Source organism: Citrus clementina, unplaced genomic scaffold (assembly GCF_000493195.1).
Source record: "Citrus clementina cultivar Clemenules unplaced genomic scaffold, Citrus_clementina_v1.0 scaffold_4, whole genome shotgun sequence".
Classification (NCBI taxonomy): Eukaryota; Viridiplantae; Streptophyta; class Magnoliopsida; order Sapindales; family Rutaceae; genus Citrus; species Citrus x clementina.
This window is the reverse complement of record NW_006262274.1, coordinates 20,465,003-20,487,153: the sequence shown is the minus strand read 5'-3', so window position 1 is coordinate 20,487,153 and position 22,151 is coordinate 20,465,003. Positions and strand designations below refer to the sequence as shown.

The 22,151-nt window shown below is 35.5% G+C and overlaps 1 protein-coding gene and 2 pseudogenes across 1 annotated transcript; all 3 read left to right on the top strand.

The window, feature by feature from the left end:
• The first annotated feature begins 2,576 nt into the window (after positions 1 to 2,576).
• On the top strand, positions 2,577 to 4,472 carry LOC18043665 (annotated as a pseudogene).
• Positions 4,473 to 5,181: 709 nt separating this feature from the next.
• LOC18043664 lies at positions 5,182 to 7,095 on the top strand (annotated as a pseudogene).
• Positions 7,096 to 13,850: 6,755 nt separating this feature from the next.
• LOC18043663 (cytochrome P450 CYP749A22) lies at positions 13,851 to 16,211 on the top strand. The gene is made up of 5 exons (XM_006437804.2): positions 13,851 to 14,172; positions 14,288 to 14,511; positions 14,941 to 15,173; positions 15,312 to 15,690; positions 15,783 to 16,211. The coding sequence occupies exons 1-5, from the start codon at positions 13,908 to 13,910 to the stop codon at positions 16,209 to 16,211; spliced, it is 1,530 nt and encodes a 509-aa protein (XP_006437867.1). The 5' UTR covers positions 13,851 to 13,907.
• Positions 16,212 to 22,151: the final 5,940 nt, after the last annotated feature.

Sequence of the window (22,151 nt, the reverse complement as noted above, 5' to 3'; positions counted from 1 at the left end):
AAAAAAAGTAATTACAGAAACCAAAATGATAGGAACTTTTATAATCCAAGTAGATTTCGCTGTTAGATTTTACCTAAAATTGGGTGAAGACAGGACGAAAAATATGCCCAGATATCATGGCTACGCTACAGATACCTGCAACCAGTGTACGCAATTGATCAAATTAAGGGAAAAAAAATAAAGAATGCCATGCGAACAATATGGCAAAGCATGAGAGAATGAGAATCATTAACCTGCAGTCAGCTCAAACACCCTTCAGCGTCCTTATTCCATTGAAGAAAGAACTTACTTGGACCTTGGTTACAGAATTTCCTTATGTGTTGCTCTAGTTTATTTTTAAATTCCAATCTTTATACATTTCAAGTTCTCAACTTGCAAATTGCGGAGTGATTAAATACAGAGGTTTATGTTGTGGATTGAGAAATATCCAAAATATCCAAGTGAATAATGTAAATAATTAATATTAATGGGGTCGAATCATAATGAACAAATAAATAAAAGATAAGCTTGGAGAGAGCTTTTGATTTCCATGCTTGCATTCAATTGCTTGAATCACAGTGAACAAATAAATAAAAGATAAGTTTGCAGAAAATTTTCAATTTACGTGCTTGTATTCAATTACTTGAATTATTGATATGAGTAAGTTACAAATAGAGATGGTTATTTTGAGAAAATATTTGAAGAGATTTGAGTGGTGGAAGGATTTGTCATTAGCATTACATTTTCTAATTTATGAAGTGTGAATGAAGCACACAACTCAAATTAATTGGTTCATTTTACAATACACCCTTTGAATCCCAAGGTATTATGTACAATGCGCCTTCTAATTTGATCTATCGTTTTGCACACGCTAGGCGGATAGAAATGTGTTCTCAAAGTTTAATGATATTTTTTCAGTACCCCCTTCAAAAAAAAAATCTTTTGTCCGTAACATAATTCTGACAGGGAGGAGTTTTATTAGAATACTATCAGGTGTTGTTAGTAATGCTCTCCAAAAAAATCGGGCCGGACTCATAAATTGCCATATCCAGTCTGCATGGCAGGCGAAGCCCGGAGGCCCACATGCTTCAATAATGAAGTGTTGGCATTACTCGGATGCTCGTTTTCGATATTGAATAATGATTTGTTTTTTAAGCTTTGGAATGTTGGGTTGTAGGAGTAATTTCTTACACTAGGCTCAATTGGCTTTCTATTATATTTTTCAGGTTTAGGCCTTAGAATGTTGGGCTTTAATACTATACTATGTTGGAATTGTTTGTAAAAGAAAAAAAAAATTGAAATTTTTATGTCAGTAATGCACGCAATTTTTATCAATAATGCACGCAATTTTTATACTGAATTAGTTGAAGAAAATGATTCATTGAATATCAGGAATGCACGCAATGTTTATACTGATTAATTCACGAAACTAGAATCTTAAGCAAAAAGGAGATCATTGAGAATGGACATTAATGAATAAAAATAATTTTTATACTGAGATTTCATCTTCAATTTTGCATGATCAGCTGCCAAATTCGTTGACAATGGCATCTGGATTTTCCCCTCGAGCTTGGAGGTAGCTTTTAGCCCCACACTATCCGACACCTCACGTACCGATTTCTTATCCTGCTTTGATTATATTATAAGATATTAGAATAGAAAAATTAGACAAATGGCGACAAAAGCACCATGTTAAAGCACTTTATTTGCAAAACTGAAATCCAGCAGGGGTTTAGTATCTATCATTGTGCATGACCGAAATGTCAATAAGCTCTTTGCATGAAATGAAAGCTCTTTAATGTTACATTTCGTTTTTTGTTCTGTATTCTTCTTGCTCCTCGTCAAATTATTCAACATACTATGGTGGATTCCAAGTCGAACGCAAGCTGGAATCAGAGGCCCTGCTTACAGACTTGTTTATGGAAAGACCAAAGAGATCCTCAGCCTGAGACACAAAATCTTGATCAGCCCCATGGGATTATCACATGAGAATACTTCCCGGAATCTGCCGCACATTTATTCATGGACCAAACATGCAATATGGTAATTAAATTTTAAAAATGTTACCACATTTATAAAATCAACTCATTAATGCGTAGGCCTCATCACCCTTTTTTTTTTTTATGTTGCCGCTTAATTACATATTGGTACTACAGGGACAAACTTCTTAAATTGCCCAGAACTGGTTAAATAAATTCTAAATAATAAAGATGGAGCTAACTTTTATTTAACTAAAGTAGATTTGGCTCTCATAATGTTTCTAGATTTTATCTAAAATTAGGTGAAGACAGGACCAAATAATGCCCGGATATCATGGCTACGCAACTCATACCAGCAACCAATGTATATAATTGATCAAATTAGGGGAAAAATAAAAAAATGCTATTTGGTGAATAAACTGTATTATTCTGAGCATCAATAATTGGCAGATTATGTTACAATTTATCAGAGAATCATTAACGTATAACAGTTTCATATTAAGAGAAAAATCAAACACCCTTCATCATCCTTCTTCCATTGAAGAAAAAACAAACACGGTTAATCGGAGACACTTTTTCCTTATTCTGTTCTAGATAAAACTGCAATACTGTGGAGTAATGGGAGGAGTGGTAATCTATCTTTCAAGCTGTCTGTGTTTACTGTTTCTTTTATTTGTCATCAAGCTCTTAAACAAAATATGGCGGACTCCAATTCGTATACAGTCTCAGATGAGATCACAAGATATCAAAGGTCCTTCTTACAAATTCTTTCAGGGGAACAACAAAGAGATCATGAACATGAAGAATGAAATGATATGAGCAGTAGTCCCATGCAATTGTCACACCAAATATTCCCGATAACCGAGCCTCACATTTACTCTTGGATCAAGCTATACGGTACAAACTTCCTGATGTGGCATGGTTCTCAAGCTGAGTTAGTAGTTGCTGAACCTAAGCTGATCAAGGAGATTATGAACAATAACAGATCATTCCCCAAAAGAGAGCCCAGAGAATACTTGAAACTTTTAGGCAATGGGCTTGTGACTACTCGAGGGGAAAAATGGCTTAAGAAGAGGAAACTGGCCGTCAACGCTTTTCATGCAGAGAACTTGAAGGTACCTAAATCATTGCCTGTTCATTTTTCTTGTCATATATATAAGATGCCGCCGGCTTATTATATATATGTATATATATATGTATGTATGTCTATATATATATATTTATTTATAATCTTTTGGTGTAGAATATGATTCCAGATATGATTGCAAGTGTGGATATGATGCTAGAGAGATGGAGAGACTATGAAGGCAAGGAGATTGACGCATACCGAGAGATCAAGGTTTTAACATCAGAAATAATCTCCAGGACAGCTTTTGGAAGCTGCTACCTGGAAGGGGAGAACATATTCAATATGCTAACGAAAATGGCTTACATTGTTGCCAAAAAAAAGTACAAACTTGAGATTCCTGGAATTGGGTATGCTTAATATCTCTGATTCCCCCGTTTTTTATTTTTTATTTTTTTATTTTTTCATATATTTTAGTTTCCAGGGCCAAACTAATCCTCAATAGTGGAGAGAAATTTAATTAATTAACCCGCTTTTATGCATGATTGTTACAGTAAACTTCTGAAAACAAATGATGATATTGAATCAGATAAACTTGAACAAGATATAAGAGATTCCATCATCAAGGTAGTGAAGAAGAGAGAAAGCAATGTACTGACAGGAGAGGCAGAGAGCTACGGAAATGACCTTCTAGGAATACTAATGAGGGCCTATCACAGTGCGGATGAGACTCAGAAAATATCTTTAGATGACTTGATAGATGAATGCAAGACATTTTACGTTGCTGGAACGGATACAACTGCAAGCTTGCTCTCCTGGACTATTTTTCTTCTCGCAATTCATAGCGACTGGCAAGACAAAGCAAGGAAGGAGGTTCTGGAATTACTTGGCCAGCAAAATCCAAGTGCAGATAACATCTCCCGATTAAAGATTGTAAGCAAGCAATAGATCATGATCATATTTCATCAATTCTGGAAGAATCTCTCTCTCTCTTAACTCCTCTCTAATTATTCTTTTAGGTTGGTATGATTATCAATGAAACTTTAAGGCTGTATCCTCCTTTCGTCGTTTTTGTGAGGGAAGTTAAAAAGGAAGTGAAATTGGGTGACCTCATAGTTCCAGCTAACGTTGATGTAACCATTCCAGTAATAGCAGTTCACCATGACCCTCAAATATGGGGAGAAGATTTTCACCTTTACAAGCCAGAAAGATTTGCACAAGGAGTGCCTAAAGCTACAAGCAACAACATGGCAGCATTTCTTCCCTTTGGTTTGGGACCCCGGACTTGTGTTGGCTTCAACTTTACAATCATAGAAGCCAAGATCGCACTCTCAATGATTCTGAGACGTTACAAGTTCACTCTGTCGCCAAATTATGTTCACTCACCCGTTCCACGTATCACACTTTGCCCACAACATGGAATTCAGGTCATGCTTCGTGCGTTGTAAATAGTATCACTACATGGTGGGTACTGGTGCTTGCTAGCTCATCTTCAGCTAGCGAATATAGAACGTCCTATTCTAGTTCTGGCAATTGTCCTTGACCCTCAACAGGGGCTTCAAGTAATATTTCACCCATCTAAAACTTTCTATTCTAGCCAGAATTACTAGCTAGAAATGGAAATGGTAGTTACACCTGTCTCTATCTAAAACTTGAAACCTTTAATGAATGTGTAAAGCCTTTTGTATTAGATTTGAAATTATTCTATTTGTTTTAAACTTGAGTCTTTAGAGTTGAATTTGAAAATTGTATAATCAACATAACTTTTCTGATTAATTATTTCATCCACTAGTTCGTCATATGAAAGCAATGTGGCAAATTGTCGAATTATGGACTCGTTAAATAATGGAAATTGTTGTATTACACTTGGTTGACAAAATATAGAATGACAACAGCATTTACTAAACGCAATATTTAAGTACTCATCGAAGAATCATGATCATTGAGAATATATTACAGAGAATAACATATAATTAACACCATTTAGACCCAATCATATGAGCTTTCTAATTATTTTAGCGTAAATTCAATAAGCTGGAATTTGTCACTATATGAATAAGAAGAAGCATAAGATAGATCCTTCTCCAATTGAAGAAGGTTATAATTACTTGGTTGGCTGTAATTTTTATAGAGATTAGAACAAAGGTTTGGGAAGTGATGGAGGCAGTGACTATCTACCTATCAATTTATTTTTGTTTGTTATTCCTTCTAGTTCTTATCAGGTTCATTAACAAACTATGGTGGAATCCAATTTGGACACAGTCTCAGATGAGATCACAAGGCATCAAAGGTCCTTCGTACAAGTTCATTCATGGAAACACCAAAGAGATCATTAATATGACAAATGAAATCATGAGCAGTCCGATGGAATTGACACATCAAATCTTCCCCAGAGTCTATCCTCACGTTTACTCTTGGATCAAGCTATACGGTAACTCCAATGTGTTTCTAAACATTTTGGTTTTATTATATTTGATTAAGAAGATTTTTACAATAATTTCGTTGATGATCCGGTGAAGGTACAAACTTCCTTATGTGGAATGGTCTTCAACCTCAATTAGTAGTCGCTGAACCTGACCTTATCAAAGAGATACTAAACGATAAAGACAGAGCACACCCCAAAAGGGAGCCTACAAATTTTATAAAGAAGTTTTTGGGGGACGGGCTTGTAACAACCCAAGGTGAAAAATGGTTCAAGCAAAGGAAACTGGCCAACCACGCTTTTCATGTAGAGACCTTGAAGGTAAATGCATGATAATTTGGCCTATTAGTACATGAGCAGTTTTTGTGCAAATTAATGCAAAGATTTTTTTCTTCTTCTTCTCTTGTAGAGTATGATTCCAGATATGATTGCAAGCGTGGAGATGATGCTAGAGAGATGGAGAGACTACGAAGGCAAAGAGATTGATGCATACAAAGAGTTCAAGGTTTTAACATCAGAAATAATATCCAGAACCGCTTTCGGAAGCAGTTACTTGGAAGGGGAGAACATTTTCAATATGTTAACAAAACTGGCTTTCTTCATTTCCAAAAACGAGTACAAAGTTAGAATTCCTCTAATTGGGTATGCTTAGTCACTATGATTCCCTTCTCTTTTCTTTTTTTTCAATAAATTTTAGCTGCCAGAGCCAAATTATCATTTAACTGAACCACCTTTTGTGTATAATTGTTGCAGTAAACTTGTGAAAACACGCGATGATACTGAGTCAGACAAAGTTGAACAAGATATACGAGATTCTGTCATCAAGATAGTAGAGAACAGAGAAAAAAATGTGATAACAGGAGAAGTAGCTAGCTATGGAGATGATCTCCTAGGAGCACTAATGATGGCCTATCACGATGTGGATGTGAATCAGAAAATATCTTTAGACGATCTAATTGATGAATGTAAAACATTTTAAGTAGCTGGACAGGAAACCACGGCAAGCGTGCTCTCTTGGACAGTTCTTCTTCTTGCAACTCACAACGATTGGCAAGACAAAGCAAGGAAGGAGGTCCAGGAATTGTTTGGTCAACAAAGTCCAAACGCAGATAACATCTCACGGTTAAAGATTGTAAGCACACCATATATTAGTTATAACGATCAAATTTCAACAATTTTGTCTTAAATGTGAATTAACTTTCTGTGCCGTGTCCTTTTATATTGGTATGATTATCAATGAAACTTTAAGGCTATATCCTCCAGCTTTTCACATTCTGAGGAAAGTGCAAAAAGAAGTCAAATTGGGAAAGTTCATAGTTCCAGGCAATTTGGATATAACCATTCCAGTAATAGCAGTTCACCATGACCCTCAAATCTGGGGAGAAGATGCCCACCTATTCAAGCCGGAGAGGTTTGCAGAAGGAGTGGCTAAAGCTACAAACAATAACGTGGCAGCATTTATTCCTTTCGGTTTGGGACCTCGGACTTGTGTTGGCTTGAACTATGCGATTACAGAAGCCAAGATTGCACTATCTATGATTCTGCAGCGATACAAGTTTACCCCGTCACCAACTTATGTTCACTCACCAGTTGCCATTATCACAATTAACCCACAACATGGACTTCAAGTCTTGGTTCATCGTCTGTAGGAACTAAGGTCCAGTTTGAGATTGGTTGACTTATAAATAAAAGAATTTGCTTCTGTTGTACCCAAGAAATAATTAATTGTACCAAAAAAAAAAAAAAACAACTAATTGTTTATGTTGTGCTCAAGAAGTATGCATGCGCAGATAAATATGGCGTTTATGTTAGAAAATATTAAAAGATTGTAGACTGAGGTGTCCCAGAATCAGGTGACACATACAATGTACACAGAAGAACTCAAACCCTAAAATGGAATGAATGCTGCCATGTTATTTTCAATATGTTGGCTTGAACAATTTAATTATTTTTTTCTGTTATGTTAGTGTAACACCCACATATTTTTGCATACTTGTTCGTATTTATAATGAAAATATTAATTTTTATCTTATTTCTTTTATGTTACTTTTAATTTTGAAATAAGAATTGATTCAGAAGTTTAGTAACTTTCCGTAATTAATTTGTACTCAACTTCTCTCACTTCTATAACCACTGTTAACTTTTCTTTATATGCAACTAAAATCAGTTTTTGCTGGATTGTAGGCCACTCACTTTGTACTTCAAATTTCCTTAAGAAACTTAAGCATTTTCTGCTTTCTTTGATTTCGGTAAGTGAATTCTTTAAATAGTTTGAATTTTGAGTAGTATGAAATATAAATTTTTTTATCTCTATTGATGTTCGAACATCTAAGAAATATCTTGTTATAAAATCAGAAAGGGAATTTAAATTATTTTAAAACGACTTGCTTAATTTTTAGATTTCTTATATAGTCTTTTTGCCAATTTTATTTCTTTTATAATTGATGTATTTTGTTGAACTTTTTAAAATTTGTTAATCACCTGTTAAACTACGGTTATTTAATTCTCGTGGATTTTAGCATTGAATAAGGGATTTAGAATTTGAAGGAAATTTAGAAGAAAATTTGTTTCTGAATGTCGTCATTCTTGACCTTGAAACAGCGGTACTTTTATAACTTTGGATATATGAAGGATAAAATTTTGAATTTTGGATATAGTTAAATGCACATATGGACGAGTCTCTCTATAAATTTTCATAACTTTTGGTGGCCTGTTGGATTGCTAGGTTGTCGAGAAAATCTTCATTATTTACTGAAGGAAGATTCCGACAGTAAGACCTTTGAGTATTGAAAATTCATAACTCTGAACATACAAGGAATAAAATTATGAATTTTTGGGTAGTCATACTAGACATCTGTAGTTTTGATATGGTATAATGTTTGAGAATTTTGAAGTTCATTTGGCCTTCAAAACATTTTGTGAAATTCGGTTCAAATTTTGGTAGTTTAGGAATTGGAGATTGAGTTCACTACTTTCCTGGAAATAGATGTTTTAACCTATTAAGTAATAAATTCTGATGTCTAGGGATTAATTAGTTCACATGCAGAGATAATATTCTGGAAAATATCAGAATTTTTGTTTAAATGTCCTTAAACATTTGAAATATATTTTGGATGCCGACTGTTATGCAAAATTTTAGCGATTCATCTGTGATAAGGATTTTAGATAAGATTTTGATTTATTCTATATAGATTTAATGATAGATTAGCATATGTTTAGATCTTAAGATGTGTTGGTGATATTTCGGATTAATAAGTGAAAGGTTAAGATTTATGTCGAGGCCAAGTAGGTAGACCTGTCCGCGATGAACTCTTTCGTTTTTCAAAAGTTGTCCAAATTAATTTTTCTGCTACTATGTATGTTTTTGTAAATTTGTTTCTGTAACTAAATAAATATTTAAATTAACTTTATTCGAGACAAGTTTGGATTAATGGTGTGTTTACTTGAGAGTTTAGGAAATGTGAATGAAGGAATGAGAATGAAACCCATATTTACTTAACAAAATGTAATTTGGGAATGAAAATAAAATGTGTGGATCCCACACAATTTGGGAATAAGGAATGGGAATCTCATTTCCATAGAGGGATTAAGAATGGGGATTCTCATTCCTTGAACTCACTTTTGTATCCCTATAATTTTTTCATATTTCCCAAATTATCTTCGTTCAAATCACAATTAATTTTATTATTATAAATGTCATTATTATTATTTTTATTATTATTAGTTTTATTATTTTAGTTATTATTAATTATTGTGATTTTTATTTTTATTAATATTATCATTATTAAAATTTATTATTTTTTTTTGAGTTTTTTTCGGAGACCTCCCCTGAGGTTTAGTGTATTGACAGTTAGATAGAAAGTATTCATATAATTACAGAGACCTCTCCTGACATTAGTATTTCGTTAAGTGGACCGTCAGTTGACTGTTGAAATTCCAAAAATACCCTTGCCGCCAAAATATATTTTTAACAGAGGAGGTTGCGCTCTTAACATAGCCTTATTAGCATTCATTTCTGATCCTTTGTTCTTTTAAGTCCGAACTATATAACACCATGACAAACTTGGTTTAATCATAATATCATCACCAACCTTAAATCATAACTATATAAAACAACATATCATTACACACGCTTAGCTCCAAGTAGTTCAAGTACCTAGAACATTCGCTTTATGCATGCATATGAAGCAGTTTTGTTCATAGCATATTGTATTATTGGAACCCATATTAACTCAAACACAAGCTCTTTGCCAAAAAATTAAAAACCAACTAAAAAATGCAATCTTGAGCGCTTTTATCTTTTTGCAATGGTTGGTTGAATCAGACGAAAGCACTTTCTAAGATCAAGAAAATCATTTGGACAGCTTCTGCCATAAGCACTTTTAAGAAAAGACGTTTCTAGGGGAACAAAAAAATGCAGTTAAAAGTGTTTTCAAGAAAAGCACTTAATTGATAATTCTCCAGAAAGCAATTTAAGGTGCTTTTGCAGTATGCACCTTAAATCAAAACTGCTAAAACTAGCGGTTGAACACCAACCTCAAACAATGCATTAGGAACAAATCTACAAACTACATTATCTTGATCCATAATTCTGAAATCAATATTAAATTCTCATTTGAAAACAAATTTTAAAAAAAAAGTTATGAATTAAGAAATAACCTGAACAAAAAGCTCGAGATCTTTGCCAATTGGCACAAGATCCAAGTTCTGATCAAAGCAATACACCTGTACACGACTGCCCAAACTGCCGGCGTAAAAAATAACAACGTAACTCTTGGAGAGCTTCAAATTAGGGGAAAACTTGCAGCTGAGACCGTAATCCATAGCGGCGTCAGAAGAGGGGGCACGGCCGGGCATGAGAAACAAGACGACAGCGATCAACATGACGGGGATAGAAATGACCAGCAGAACGCTGTGGTAACGCTAGATCTTGTTGGAGAAAGAGTCGTGCTGGCGATTGTGAGGCCATTTGATCATTTGTCCGAGGAGTTGGTCTCGGGGAGCTCGGCAACGGCGGGAACCAATTTCTGGTCCAATAATTTCAAGATCCTGCCACATATCTCCGTCAACTCAGCCTCGATCTTCGATCTGTACTCCTTAATCATGGAGACATGGTCCTGGTTGACGCGCGGCTCCTCCTTCTGCTCGATGGATGACACGATGCGCCAGGAGGCGCGGTGTGCGCCGATGACGTTTTTGTAAGCGACGGAGAGGAGGTTGCACTCCTCGACGGTGAGTTCCTCACCGGTTTAGGCGGAGGTGATGACTTTTTCCATGTATTGGACCATCTCCTCGTACTGCTCGGCTTGCTTCGCAAGTTTCGCCATGTATACGTTTTCTTCCCGTAGATAAGAGGTTGATTGTTCCGTTCAATTGTGTTTGTTTGAATTTTGTTTTTGTTTAACTTTTAAATTTATTTTTACATATTTACTATTTATAGTAACATTACACGTATTTTTGTATTAACGTCAGGGGAGGTCCCTATAATTACATGAATACTTTCTATCCGACTATCAATATACTAAACCTCAAGGGATGTCCTTAAAAATAACTCATTTTTTAATTAATATCATTTTTATAATAATATTTACACATGTATCTAGTTAATGAAAATTATTTTAGTTATTATTAATTATTGTTATTATTATTTTTATTAATATTATCATTATTAACATTTATTATTATTATTATTAATTTTATTTTTTAATTAATATCATTTTATAATAATATTTATATATGTATCTAGTTAATGAAAATTACATTATTTAATACTATGGGTATTTTGGTAAATTGATTCTCATTACAATTCCTCATTCCCATTTATTTTGTTAAGTAAACACATCAATGGCACTCCAGCACATTCTCATTCTCTTTTTTTTTTGTCAAGTAAACATTGGAATCTCATTATCATTCCAGTCAATTCTCATTCCATGAAGTAAGCGCACCATAAAAGTTTGCATTTAAAGAGTGTAATTTGTATGGCGGCCACCTTTTGAGAACCAATATACTGTGAAATACCATGTGCAGATAGCTATATAAATTATAAGTTCGTATTTAATGAATATAATTTAAAAAATTAAGCTCAATGTTGATGGTTATTTCTAATATGATATACGCTATTTCGATCAGATCATCAGGAGAAACGAGTGACTTTCACTAATAAAATTTTATTTTGTTGCGCAAATTATATGTTCTTATCTATGCTAGGTTAGCATGGGTGCAGGTGACACTACCAGATATGAGTCCATATAATATGTCATGATATGATATATGTTCTGATATGTTTTGACATGATTTATATTTCCGAATATGTTTTGATATGATAAATGTTTCTGGATTTAACTTGAGTTCAACAACTATTTTTTTAAAAATTTATTTTAAGCAAAATAGTGTCCAGCCAATCTTCTATCCAAAGGTTAATGTATTTGTTCTGAATTTAAAGTTAAATTGAATTTTTTAAAATATTGAGTTTCTACTTAATGAGTAAGGTGGGCAAAACCGAGTTCAGGTCGGGTTCGGGTCAACCTGATCGGGTTTCAGGTTGTTCGGGTTAGACAAAAATCAATATGAATGAAACCCGAATTATTGACCCAACCCGGTCCAAATTATATTTGGATCGGATTGGTCAGGTTAATAATTCAGGTTTTATTCGGGTAAGATCGGGTTTGGATTTAAAACAGGAGAAAGTTATAAAACTTCAAAAGTCAAAGCTTTAATCGGGTTCGGGTCACAAAGGGAGAAACTTAGAAATCGGGTTGGAGGCTTCGGCCTTAGAGCAGCAAATCGCGGTAGCATATCACGACAGCAGATAGCGGTAGGCGGCAATAGATCGTGGCAACAGATCGCCGGATTGGAGCAGCAGATCATGGTTGTTGGCTCTTGGCTGTTGGGGGTCACCGTGTCAGTTTCTCACGAGGCTCTTGGCTGTTGGTTGAAGAGGGTTCACGGTTGCGGGTTGTGTGGTTGTGTGCGTGAGTGATGAGTCTGTTCTCTATTGTTTCCTTGTTTGTGTGTTTGTGATTGTGAGTGTGACTTTGTGTGTGAGTGTGGAATGTGTTTAGTTTAGGTTTAGTTAGTGTTTTTTTTTAACCCGATCGGGTATTCGGAAAACCCGACCCGATAACAGCCCGATCGGGTTTGCAATATCACACCCAATTGGGTTTCAATGACAACCCGATCCGACCCGAACCCAAAATTGTTCGGGTCAGGTATTTTGCCCACCCCTATTAATGAGTATGAAAGCTCACCCCTTGTCAATCATTCTTTCTTAGACAATAATAATTATTAGTTTGAAGGATCTTTAGAAGCAAGCTTTGGGGAGGACATTGCTTTGACTTGAGATTTTAGACTATGTTCTATGTTTATATATGTAATTGGAAGACCTTTAGTATTTGTTATAAATACATGAAGGATTTGTGGAACTATAAGTGGATTTGTAAGACTTCATTTTAGTACTAGATAGGTTATTATTAGATTATATTTGACGATTTGTCTTACTGTGCATAATTGTGTTTGAGAATAAAATTTTAGAGATTCAGAACATAAGGATCTAAGGTGCGTTTGGGATTAAGGTTGGGCTAGGGTTGGTAAACACTGACTGCTGTAGTTTGAAAGCTATATTGATATAATTTTTTACTTGTATTATGAAAAATCTATTATATCTTTAATAATTTTGTGAAAAATATTATTTAAAATTTATATTTACTACTTATTATTAACTTTTGTTTTATAATTACAGCTTTTTTTTCCACATCAGTTATAGTTTAAAAGATACAGTACCCTCAATCCCAAACAAGACCTTAGCTCCTCTTGGACTCGATGTGTGCTTTTGGCACTATTTGAGTCCAGGGTATTACATTTAGGTCTGAGTTTATTATTCTTGTTTGCTTAATTTGGTTTTTTTTTTTTGGGAAAAATGCTAGAAAATAGAAAAATTAAAGAAACGGTTGCTTGCCTGTTATATTTCTTTTATTCAGTAAATCAATATTTTCAATTAATATTTCACCACAGCAAATACTGCTAATGATTAAGAAAGCTAGAACTAAAATAAAAGAATGATATGGACTCAATCCCATCTGGGTCAATTATTGATAATACAAAATAGATGTAGTTTATTATTATTCGCATAACTTTTCTGATGAATTATTTCATCCACTTCGTTAGATTATGCAACGTGACAAATTGTAATTTAAATGATTGAAAATGTTTATGTTACTCTTTTGGACAGGCATAAAATTTTAGCATATTTAAATTTGTTCTGACAAATTAGAGAATGACAGCAACATTTACTAACCACAAGATTTTGTTTGTCGGCAAGTAATAGATCAATGAACGAATATATATTTAAGCAAGCAATGAAGCAAGAACCAGATCCTTCTTCCATTGAAGAGAGTAATGACTCAATTGTGGCTGTGATTTTATAGAGAAAAGAACAAGGTCTTTGGTTGTGCCCGAAGCAGAGATGATAGTATATATTACAATATGTGTGTGTCTGTTTTTCCTGTTAGTTCTCATCTGGTTCATTAACAAAGTATGGTGGACTCCAGTTCGCATACAGTCTCGGATGAGATCACAAGGTATCAAAGGTCCTTCTCACAAATTCATTCATGGAAGCACCAAAGATATCCTCAACATGAAAAATGAAACCATGAGAAGTCCTATGGAATTGTCACATCAAATATACCCCCGAGTCTCTCCTCACGTTTACTCTTGGATCAAGTTATACGGTAACTCAATCTGTTTCCAAATATTAACTGTCTAATTGTTTGTAAAATGAGCTTTGCCTTAATTTTAACCGTCTAATTGTTAGATTTGATTGAAAAGCTTTTTGACTCGGTGAAGGTAAAAACTTCCTTATGTGGTACGGTCTTGAAGCTCAATTAGTAGTCACTGAACCTCAGCTGATCAAAGAGATACTGAGTGACAAACATAGAGCTTACCCAAAAAGAGAGCCTAGAGAATATACAAAGAAACTTTTAGGGAACGGTCTTGTAACGGCCCAAGGTGAAAAATGGTTTAAGCAAAGGAAACTGGCCAACCATGCTTTTCATGCCGAGACTTTGAAGGTAAATCAATTAATTTTTCTTGTCCCGCTGGGTGTGTTTAAGATTATATTAGTTTACTTTCACCATTACTAGTTATGGCATGTTTGGTATTGAGGTGCTGTAACTTTTAAATTATAACTGTTGTCGAATATAGCTATTGTGGAAAGAAGTTGTAACTATAAAACAAAAGTTAATTGTATGTAATAAATATAATTTTTAAATAATAATTTTGATAAAATTAGTAAAGATATAATAATTTTTTTAAGTGTAAAATCAAATTAACTTAACTTCTAAGTTACAGCAACTATTGTTTATCAAATACTTTAATACCATAGTTTTTTAACTATAGTTGTTCAATTTCAATCTCAAATAGAGTTTTAGTTAAGTAAAATATTAGTCAATGCGGTTAAAAGCAATGAAAGATTTTTCTTATCTCTACTTCGTTTGTAGAGTATGATTCCAGATATGATTGCAAGTGCGGAGATGATGCTGGACAGGTGGAGAGATAACGAAGGCCAGGAGATTGACGTATACCAAGAATTCAAGATTTTAACATTAGAAGCAATATCCAGGACAGCTTTTGGAAGCAGCTACTTGGAAGGAGAGAACATATTCAATATGTTAACGAAATTGACTTTCTTCATTTCCAAAAACGAGTACAGAGTTAGAATTCCTGTGATTGGGTATCCTTAATCTCTCTATTCCCCTGTTTTCTTTATAAACTTTATTTGCCAGAGCCCAATTAACAGGCTTCCTTGATTCTTGATAGTCACAAGGATCATTTATCTAATTGAACCATTTTATATATACAATTGTTGCAGTAAACTTGTGAAAACACACGACGATATTGAATCACACAAAACTGAACAAGACATACGAGATTCAATCATCAAGATAATAAAGAAGAGAGAAAGTAATGTTATGACGGGAGAAGTAGAGAGCTACGGGAGCGATCTTCTTGGAGTACTAATGCAGGCCTATCACAATGTGGATGAGACTCTGAAAATATCGTTAGATGATCTAATTGATGAATGCAAGACATTTTACATAGCGGGACATGAAACCACCGCAAGCTTGCTCACTTGGACAGTTCTTCTACTGGCAATTCACAACGATTGGCAAGACAAAGCAAGGAATGAGGTTCTGCAGTTATTTGGCCAGCAAAGTCCAAACGCAGATAACATCTCCCGATTAAAGATTGTAAGCAAACCATAGATTATGACCTTATATTTTTCATTAAGTTCGGTAGAATGAATTTTTCAGTTTAATGTATAAAGAATTTGTCCTGGCAGATGAGTATGATTATCAATGAATCTTTAAGGCTATATCCTCCCGTGGTTTTAATTCTGAGGAAAGTGAAAAAAGAAGTCAAATTGGGGAAGTTCGTGATTCCAGCAGATGTGGACATAACCATTCCAACTCTAGCAGTTCACCATGACCCTCAAATATGGGGAGAAGAATTTCACCTTTTCAAGCCAGAAAGATTTGCTGGAGGAGTGGCTAATGCTACAAACAACAACATGGCGGCATTTATTCCTTTTGGTTTGGGACCTCGGACTTGTGTTGGCTTCAACTATGCAATCATGGAAGCCAAGATTGCACTCTCAATGATTCTGCAGCAATACAAGTTTACTCTGTCACCAACTTATGTTCACTCACCAGCATCAATCATCACACTTAGACCACAGCATGGACTTCAAGTCCTGCTCCATGCTCTGTGACAAGAATTTTAAGGGTTGATGTTCTGAGAGAGTTCAAAAAATTCGCTAATTTCTTCAAGTATATAAACAGGGACCACAGCATGAACGCAAACACTTCAGCCGTAAGAAAGCAGAAGTGACTTGGCCATTTTTCCTTCAATGCTTTTGTCATTCAAGCAATAAAATAAGAGAACGCTTTGTAGTCATTCCGACACGGATCAATTATTGATGCCCAGAATATTATAGTTTATTATCACATAATTTTCTGATTAATTATTTCATCCAATGGCGATAGATTTAGCCAATACCAGTGTGGCAAACAATAATTGGGTATCCAATCGTTTACATTATGCTAATCCTTAGTATACTGTTATGAAATTTAGCATATCAAAATTGGTTTGTGCAAATAAAGGATGACAACATCATTTTCCTAACACAGATTTTTATGGCCATAAAATTCATTAATCAATGAAGCAAGAATCATAATCATTTTGAATATCTTATAGAAAATTATATATAACTTGTACTACTCAGATAAAATTAGGGATTATTTAACACGTGCTCGTGATGAATATTTCATAAGCTTCTTCCATGGAATCAATCAGTTGACGGTAATCTTGTAGAAAAAGGTCCTCGGGGTTTCGGGTTGTGATGTGAGCTGTGATAATCTACTTGCAAGTTGTTTATGTTTGTCTTTCTTCAAGTTCTCATCACTATCATTAGGTTCATAAACAAACTATGGTGGACTCCAATTTGCAAATAGTTTCGTTGTTGTGTGCGGAATGCGGAATCAAGCGCACCAAATAATTATAGAAAAATAAAGGACACAAGAATTACGTGGTTCGGTAATTAAACCTACATCCACGAATGCAAGAAATAATAATTGTTTATTTAATAATTAATAGAGTACAATATTTGAGGAACGAATCTCACTTCTCAGAAATCTAAATATACCCAGTACTCTCACACTCTGCAAGAAAGATAAATTCTCCAGACACACTTCTCTCACTTCTCTCAAAAGCTTAGAAACTTATAAGCTTAACAATTTTGGGATGAAATGGAATGAAGAAATGCTCTCTATTTATAGGCTTGAATCTAGTATTATTCCACCTAACCCAAGTACTATTCCACCTAACCCAAGCACTATTTTACCTAACCCATGCAAATATGTCAATGGTGTCCATTTGACAAATTTGACAAATTTGCCAACTTTTCATTTTTTTCTTCAATTGTTTGGTAGCTCTTTGAAAAACTGCATGCTTTCTTGAATTTGCATGCCACGTGCATGATTTTTCAACAATTCTCCACCTCGGCGAAAATTTGTCCAAATCTGAGCCGACTACCAACGAACCATCATCCCCAAAGTAACTGCATCTCTGTGACTGCCTACGTACCCAAAATTTGGGATCAAGCCAACCGTAGTTCAAAATTCCTAAAGGACATATCTTAACACAAGCGAATGATTTGAATTAGTTTCAAGCAATGTTGAAACTTAACTCCAGAAACTACATTTGTCAACATATCTGATGGATTATCTTTGGTATCGATCTTTCTCAACAACACAACACCGCTCTCGATAATCTCTCTCACATAATGATATTTCACATCTATGTGCTTCGTCCGAGCGTGATATGTTTGATTCTTCACAAGGAATATCGCACTTTAATTATCACAAAAGACCGCAATGTTCTCCTGGATTACTCCTAAATCACCTAACAAACCTTTCAACCATATAGCTTCTTTTACAGCCTCAGTTGCTGCCATATACTCTGCTTCCGTAGTGGACAGAGCAATTGTCGATTGTAGAATCGACCTCCAGCTAACCGGACCTCCACCCAATGTGAATACGTAGCCCGTTGTTGATCTTCGCTTGTCAAGGTCTCCAGCGAAATCAGAATCACAATACCCAACACATTGTTGACCACAATCCTTCTTGAACAATAACCCAACATCAATTGTCCCATACAAATATCGGAGAATCCATTTTACCGCAAGCCATTGATTTTTACCCGGATTGTGCATGTATCTACTAACCATGCTCACTGCTTGAGATATATCGGGCCTTGTGCATACCATAGCATACATAAGACTACCCACAACACTAGCATATGGAACACGAGCCATGTAATCGCGCTCCTCTTGAGATCTAGGACATGAAGAATAGCTTAATTTGAAATGAGGAGCTAGAGGTGTACATATCGGTTTAGTTTTGTCATCCATACCGAATCTTTCTAGCACTTTCTTCAAATAAGACTTTTGAGTCAACTATACGCTCACATTCTTCTTGTCTCTACGAATCTCCATCCCAAGTATTTTCTGTGCATCACCTAAGTCTTTCATCTCGAACTGAGAAGCCAACTACTTCTTTAATCTTTCGATCTCATCTCTATTCTTCAAAACTATAAGCATATCATCGACATAGAGTAACAAATAGATGAAAGCTACATCTGGTAGTCTTCTAAAGTAAACACAATGATCGTGTTCACTTCTGGGGAATTTCTGCCCTTGTATAAATTGATCAAATTTTTTGTACCACTGCCTTGACGATTGCTTCAGTCCGTACAAAGATTTAATCAACCTACACACATGATTATCCTTTCCAACAACTCTGAAACCACAAGACTAAATCATATAGATTTCCTCCTCCAAATCTCTATGTAAGAACGTCGTCTTAACATCCAATTGAGCCAACTCTAACTCATATTCTGCAACTAAAGCAAGTAGAATATGAATGAAAGTATGTTTTACAACTGGAGAGAAAACTTCATTGTAGTCAATATATTCCTTTTGAGCAAAACATTTTGCCACGAACCTTGCCTTGTATCGAGGAGTTGTTTGATTCGAAGATCTTTGCTTTTTGGTGTAGACTCATTTATTGCCAATAGCCCTTTTCCCCTTTGGTAACTTTACAAGTTCCCAAGTCTGATTTTGATGGAGAGATTTCATCTCTTCTTCCATGGCTAACTTCCACTGATCACTTTCACTGCTGCGTAATGCTTCACCGAAAGTGTTGGGGATGTCATCATCAATAACTGAAAGTGCATAGGCTATCATCATATCTTTAGTAAGCCATCTGGGTTTCTTTATCTCTCTTCTTGGCCTCCTTGTTGCAATAAAATCATCATTATCTACATCATCAATTGTTTCTTCATTTTGTGGGACATCAGAAGAAACAACCTCTTCTTCAACTCTAGGTGTCACCTCCATAGTTGAACTCTTCTTTGATGTAAAACTAACTGGTACATATGGAGTTGCATCAAACTCCACCCGCTGCAATACCTCTTTGGTCTTGTTCTCCACCTGCTGAGAACTTGAAGCTTTCATCATTGAAACTTCATCAAATGTGACATCTCTACTACACACAAATTTTTTGTCTTCGAGATCCCAAAGCTTGAAGCCCTTTACTCCACCTTTGAATCCCACAAAGATAGTTTTTCTAGCATGAGGATCTAGTTTACCATCTTTAACATGATAATAAGCTGGATACCCGAATATACGAAGGGAATCATAGTCTTGTGCATGCTTTCCAGACCACATTTCCATAGGAGTTTTACCTCCAATTGCAGCAGAAGGCAACCGGTTTACCAAGTGACTTGCGTAGCTCACAGCTTCAGCCCAAAACTTTTTATCTAAACCAGCATTAGATAACATATACCGTACCTTCTCCAGTAAAGTACGATTCATACGCTCAGCCACACCGTTCTGTTGCGGAGTATGTCTCACCGTGAAATGTTTTTTAATACCCTCGTTCTGGCATACTTGCAAGAATGGATCAGAAGTATATTCACCCACATTATCATATCGTAATACTTTGATCTTTCTGCCAGTTTGAGTCTCCACTAATTTCTTTCATTTCACGAAAATCTCTAGAACCTCATCCTTTGCTCGCATAATGTACACCCACACACGTCTAGAGAAATCATCAATAAATGTAACAAAATAATGGCTTCCACCCATTGGAGCCGTTTTGGTTGGTCCCCATACATCACTATGAACATATTCAAGGATCTCACGAGTATCGTGATTAGCTGTACCAAACTTGACCCATATTTTCTTGCCTACTAAACAATGCTCACAGAAATTTAATTTACAGAGTTTGGTACCTTTTAAGAGTCCATGCCTCAGAGTTTGCAAAGACTTCTCTCCAGCATGTCTCAGTCGTACATGCCATAGCTTGGTGGTATCACTGTGCGCCTCAACAGCATTTGCTTCATCAGTTGTACCTCCCTTCAAATAGTACAGATTGTGACGCCGAACCCCTTGCAGAATCACCATAGCCCCATGTGTAAACTTCATTATACCATCTTCAATGGTAACCTTGTAGCCTTTAGCTTCCAAAGCACCCACAGAAATTAGATTTTTCTTTAAAGCTGGAACAAATCTAACCTCTTTGAGTTCTCTGACCATTCCATCAAACATTTTGGGCCGAATTGTTCTTATCTCCATTGTGCGACAAGGTTGATCATTCCCCATTACAACTGCACCGGATTCCAGATTACGAAAATTCGTAAATCATTCCTTAATAGGACACAAATGATAGATTGCTCCAGTATCAAGTATCCACTCGCTCGAACTAGCCACATATGCTGCAGGAGTAATACTTAGTGAATAATCTTTCCGTGCCATGTTTCCGTGCCATGTTTGCTGCTGCTGGTTTTTTTCCATCTCTCTTTTAAGCCTTTGGACAATCTTTCCTCCAATGGCCCTTTTCATGACAAAAGGCACACTCGTCTCGAGCTATATTTCTACTTCTCGATTTAGATCGAGAATTCTTTCCACCACGCTTCTTTTGTTTCTCCATCGCCCAATCTATACTCACCAAAGCTTCAGACGATGCTCGTTCAGAATTTTTATCATTATTCTGAATCTCCAAGCTAGTCAATGTTGTGCAAACATCTTTGAAGACGATCACACACTTCCCATATATCAAAGTAGTCATAAAATGACTATATTCCTCTGGTAGTGAGTGTAACAGAATCATAACCTTGACTTCATCCTTAATATCTTCATCAAGATTCTTCAAATCAGCAAGTAACTTTTCAAATCTTGAGACATGATTGTGCATTGACACCGCATGCTTCATTCGAAAACCATATATTTAGCTCATTGTATGAAGGCGATTTTCAGGACTTTTAACCAGGTACTTCTCTTTCAATGTACGCCACAAAGTCACCGCACACTCCTCATCTTTCACCAAGTATTTCACCTCTTTAGTCAAACAAGATCTGATCTGACCACAAGCTTTCTCGTTCATACGATCCCAAATTTTTTCATCATACAAGTGTCTTTTATTTTTCAGAACAACATCGAGATCGATTTGAATAAGGGCATCCATAACTTCACGCCTCCACATGCTGAAGTTGATTTTCTCATCAAACTTTTCAACATCGATCTTCTAGCCTCCTATAACATGTGCTGAATAGCGATTTAACAAATCTCGTCTCCCACCTGAAGTGTCTCTTGAAATAGTCTCGGTAGATATCTCCCCAATTTTGGAAGTTTCACCTTCTACCATTTTCTCAACGAACTATTTCCACTTGAAAAAAAGTCTTTATGATGTTAATTTCGCATGAATAAATGCACTAGGAAAGTTCCCAAGAGACTGGACGGGAACTCGGTCCCAATTAAAAACTAGAATCCTTAGACTCTTATCGCCTTTGTTGACAGAACTTTCCTAAACATGCAAAAATATACACTACTTACAATATACTATCTCTCAAGTACAAATGATCGTCTCCACCGTATTCGTGAATAGTACCGTATGTGAACAGTACCGTATACGTGAATATTACCGTATACGTGAACAGTACCGTATCCCCCAAGTACGAACCGTCGGCTCTGATACCACTTGTTGTGCACGGAATGCAGAATCAAGCGCACCAAATAATTATAGAAAAATAAAGGACACAAGAATTACGTGGTTCGGTAATTAAACCTGCATCCACGAAGACAAGAAAAAAT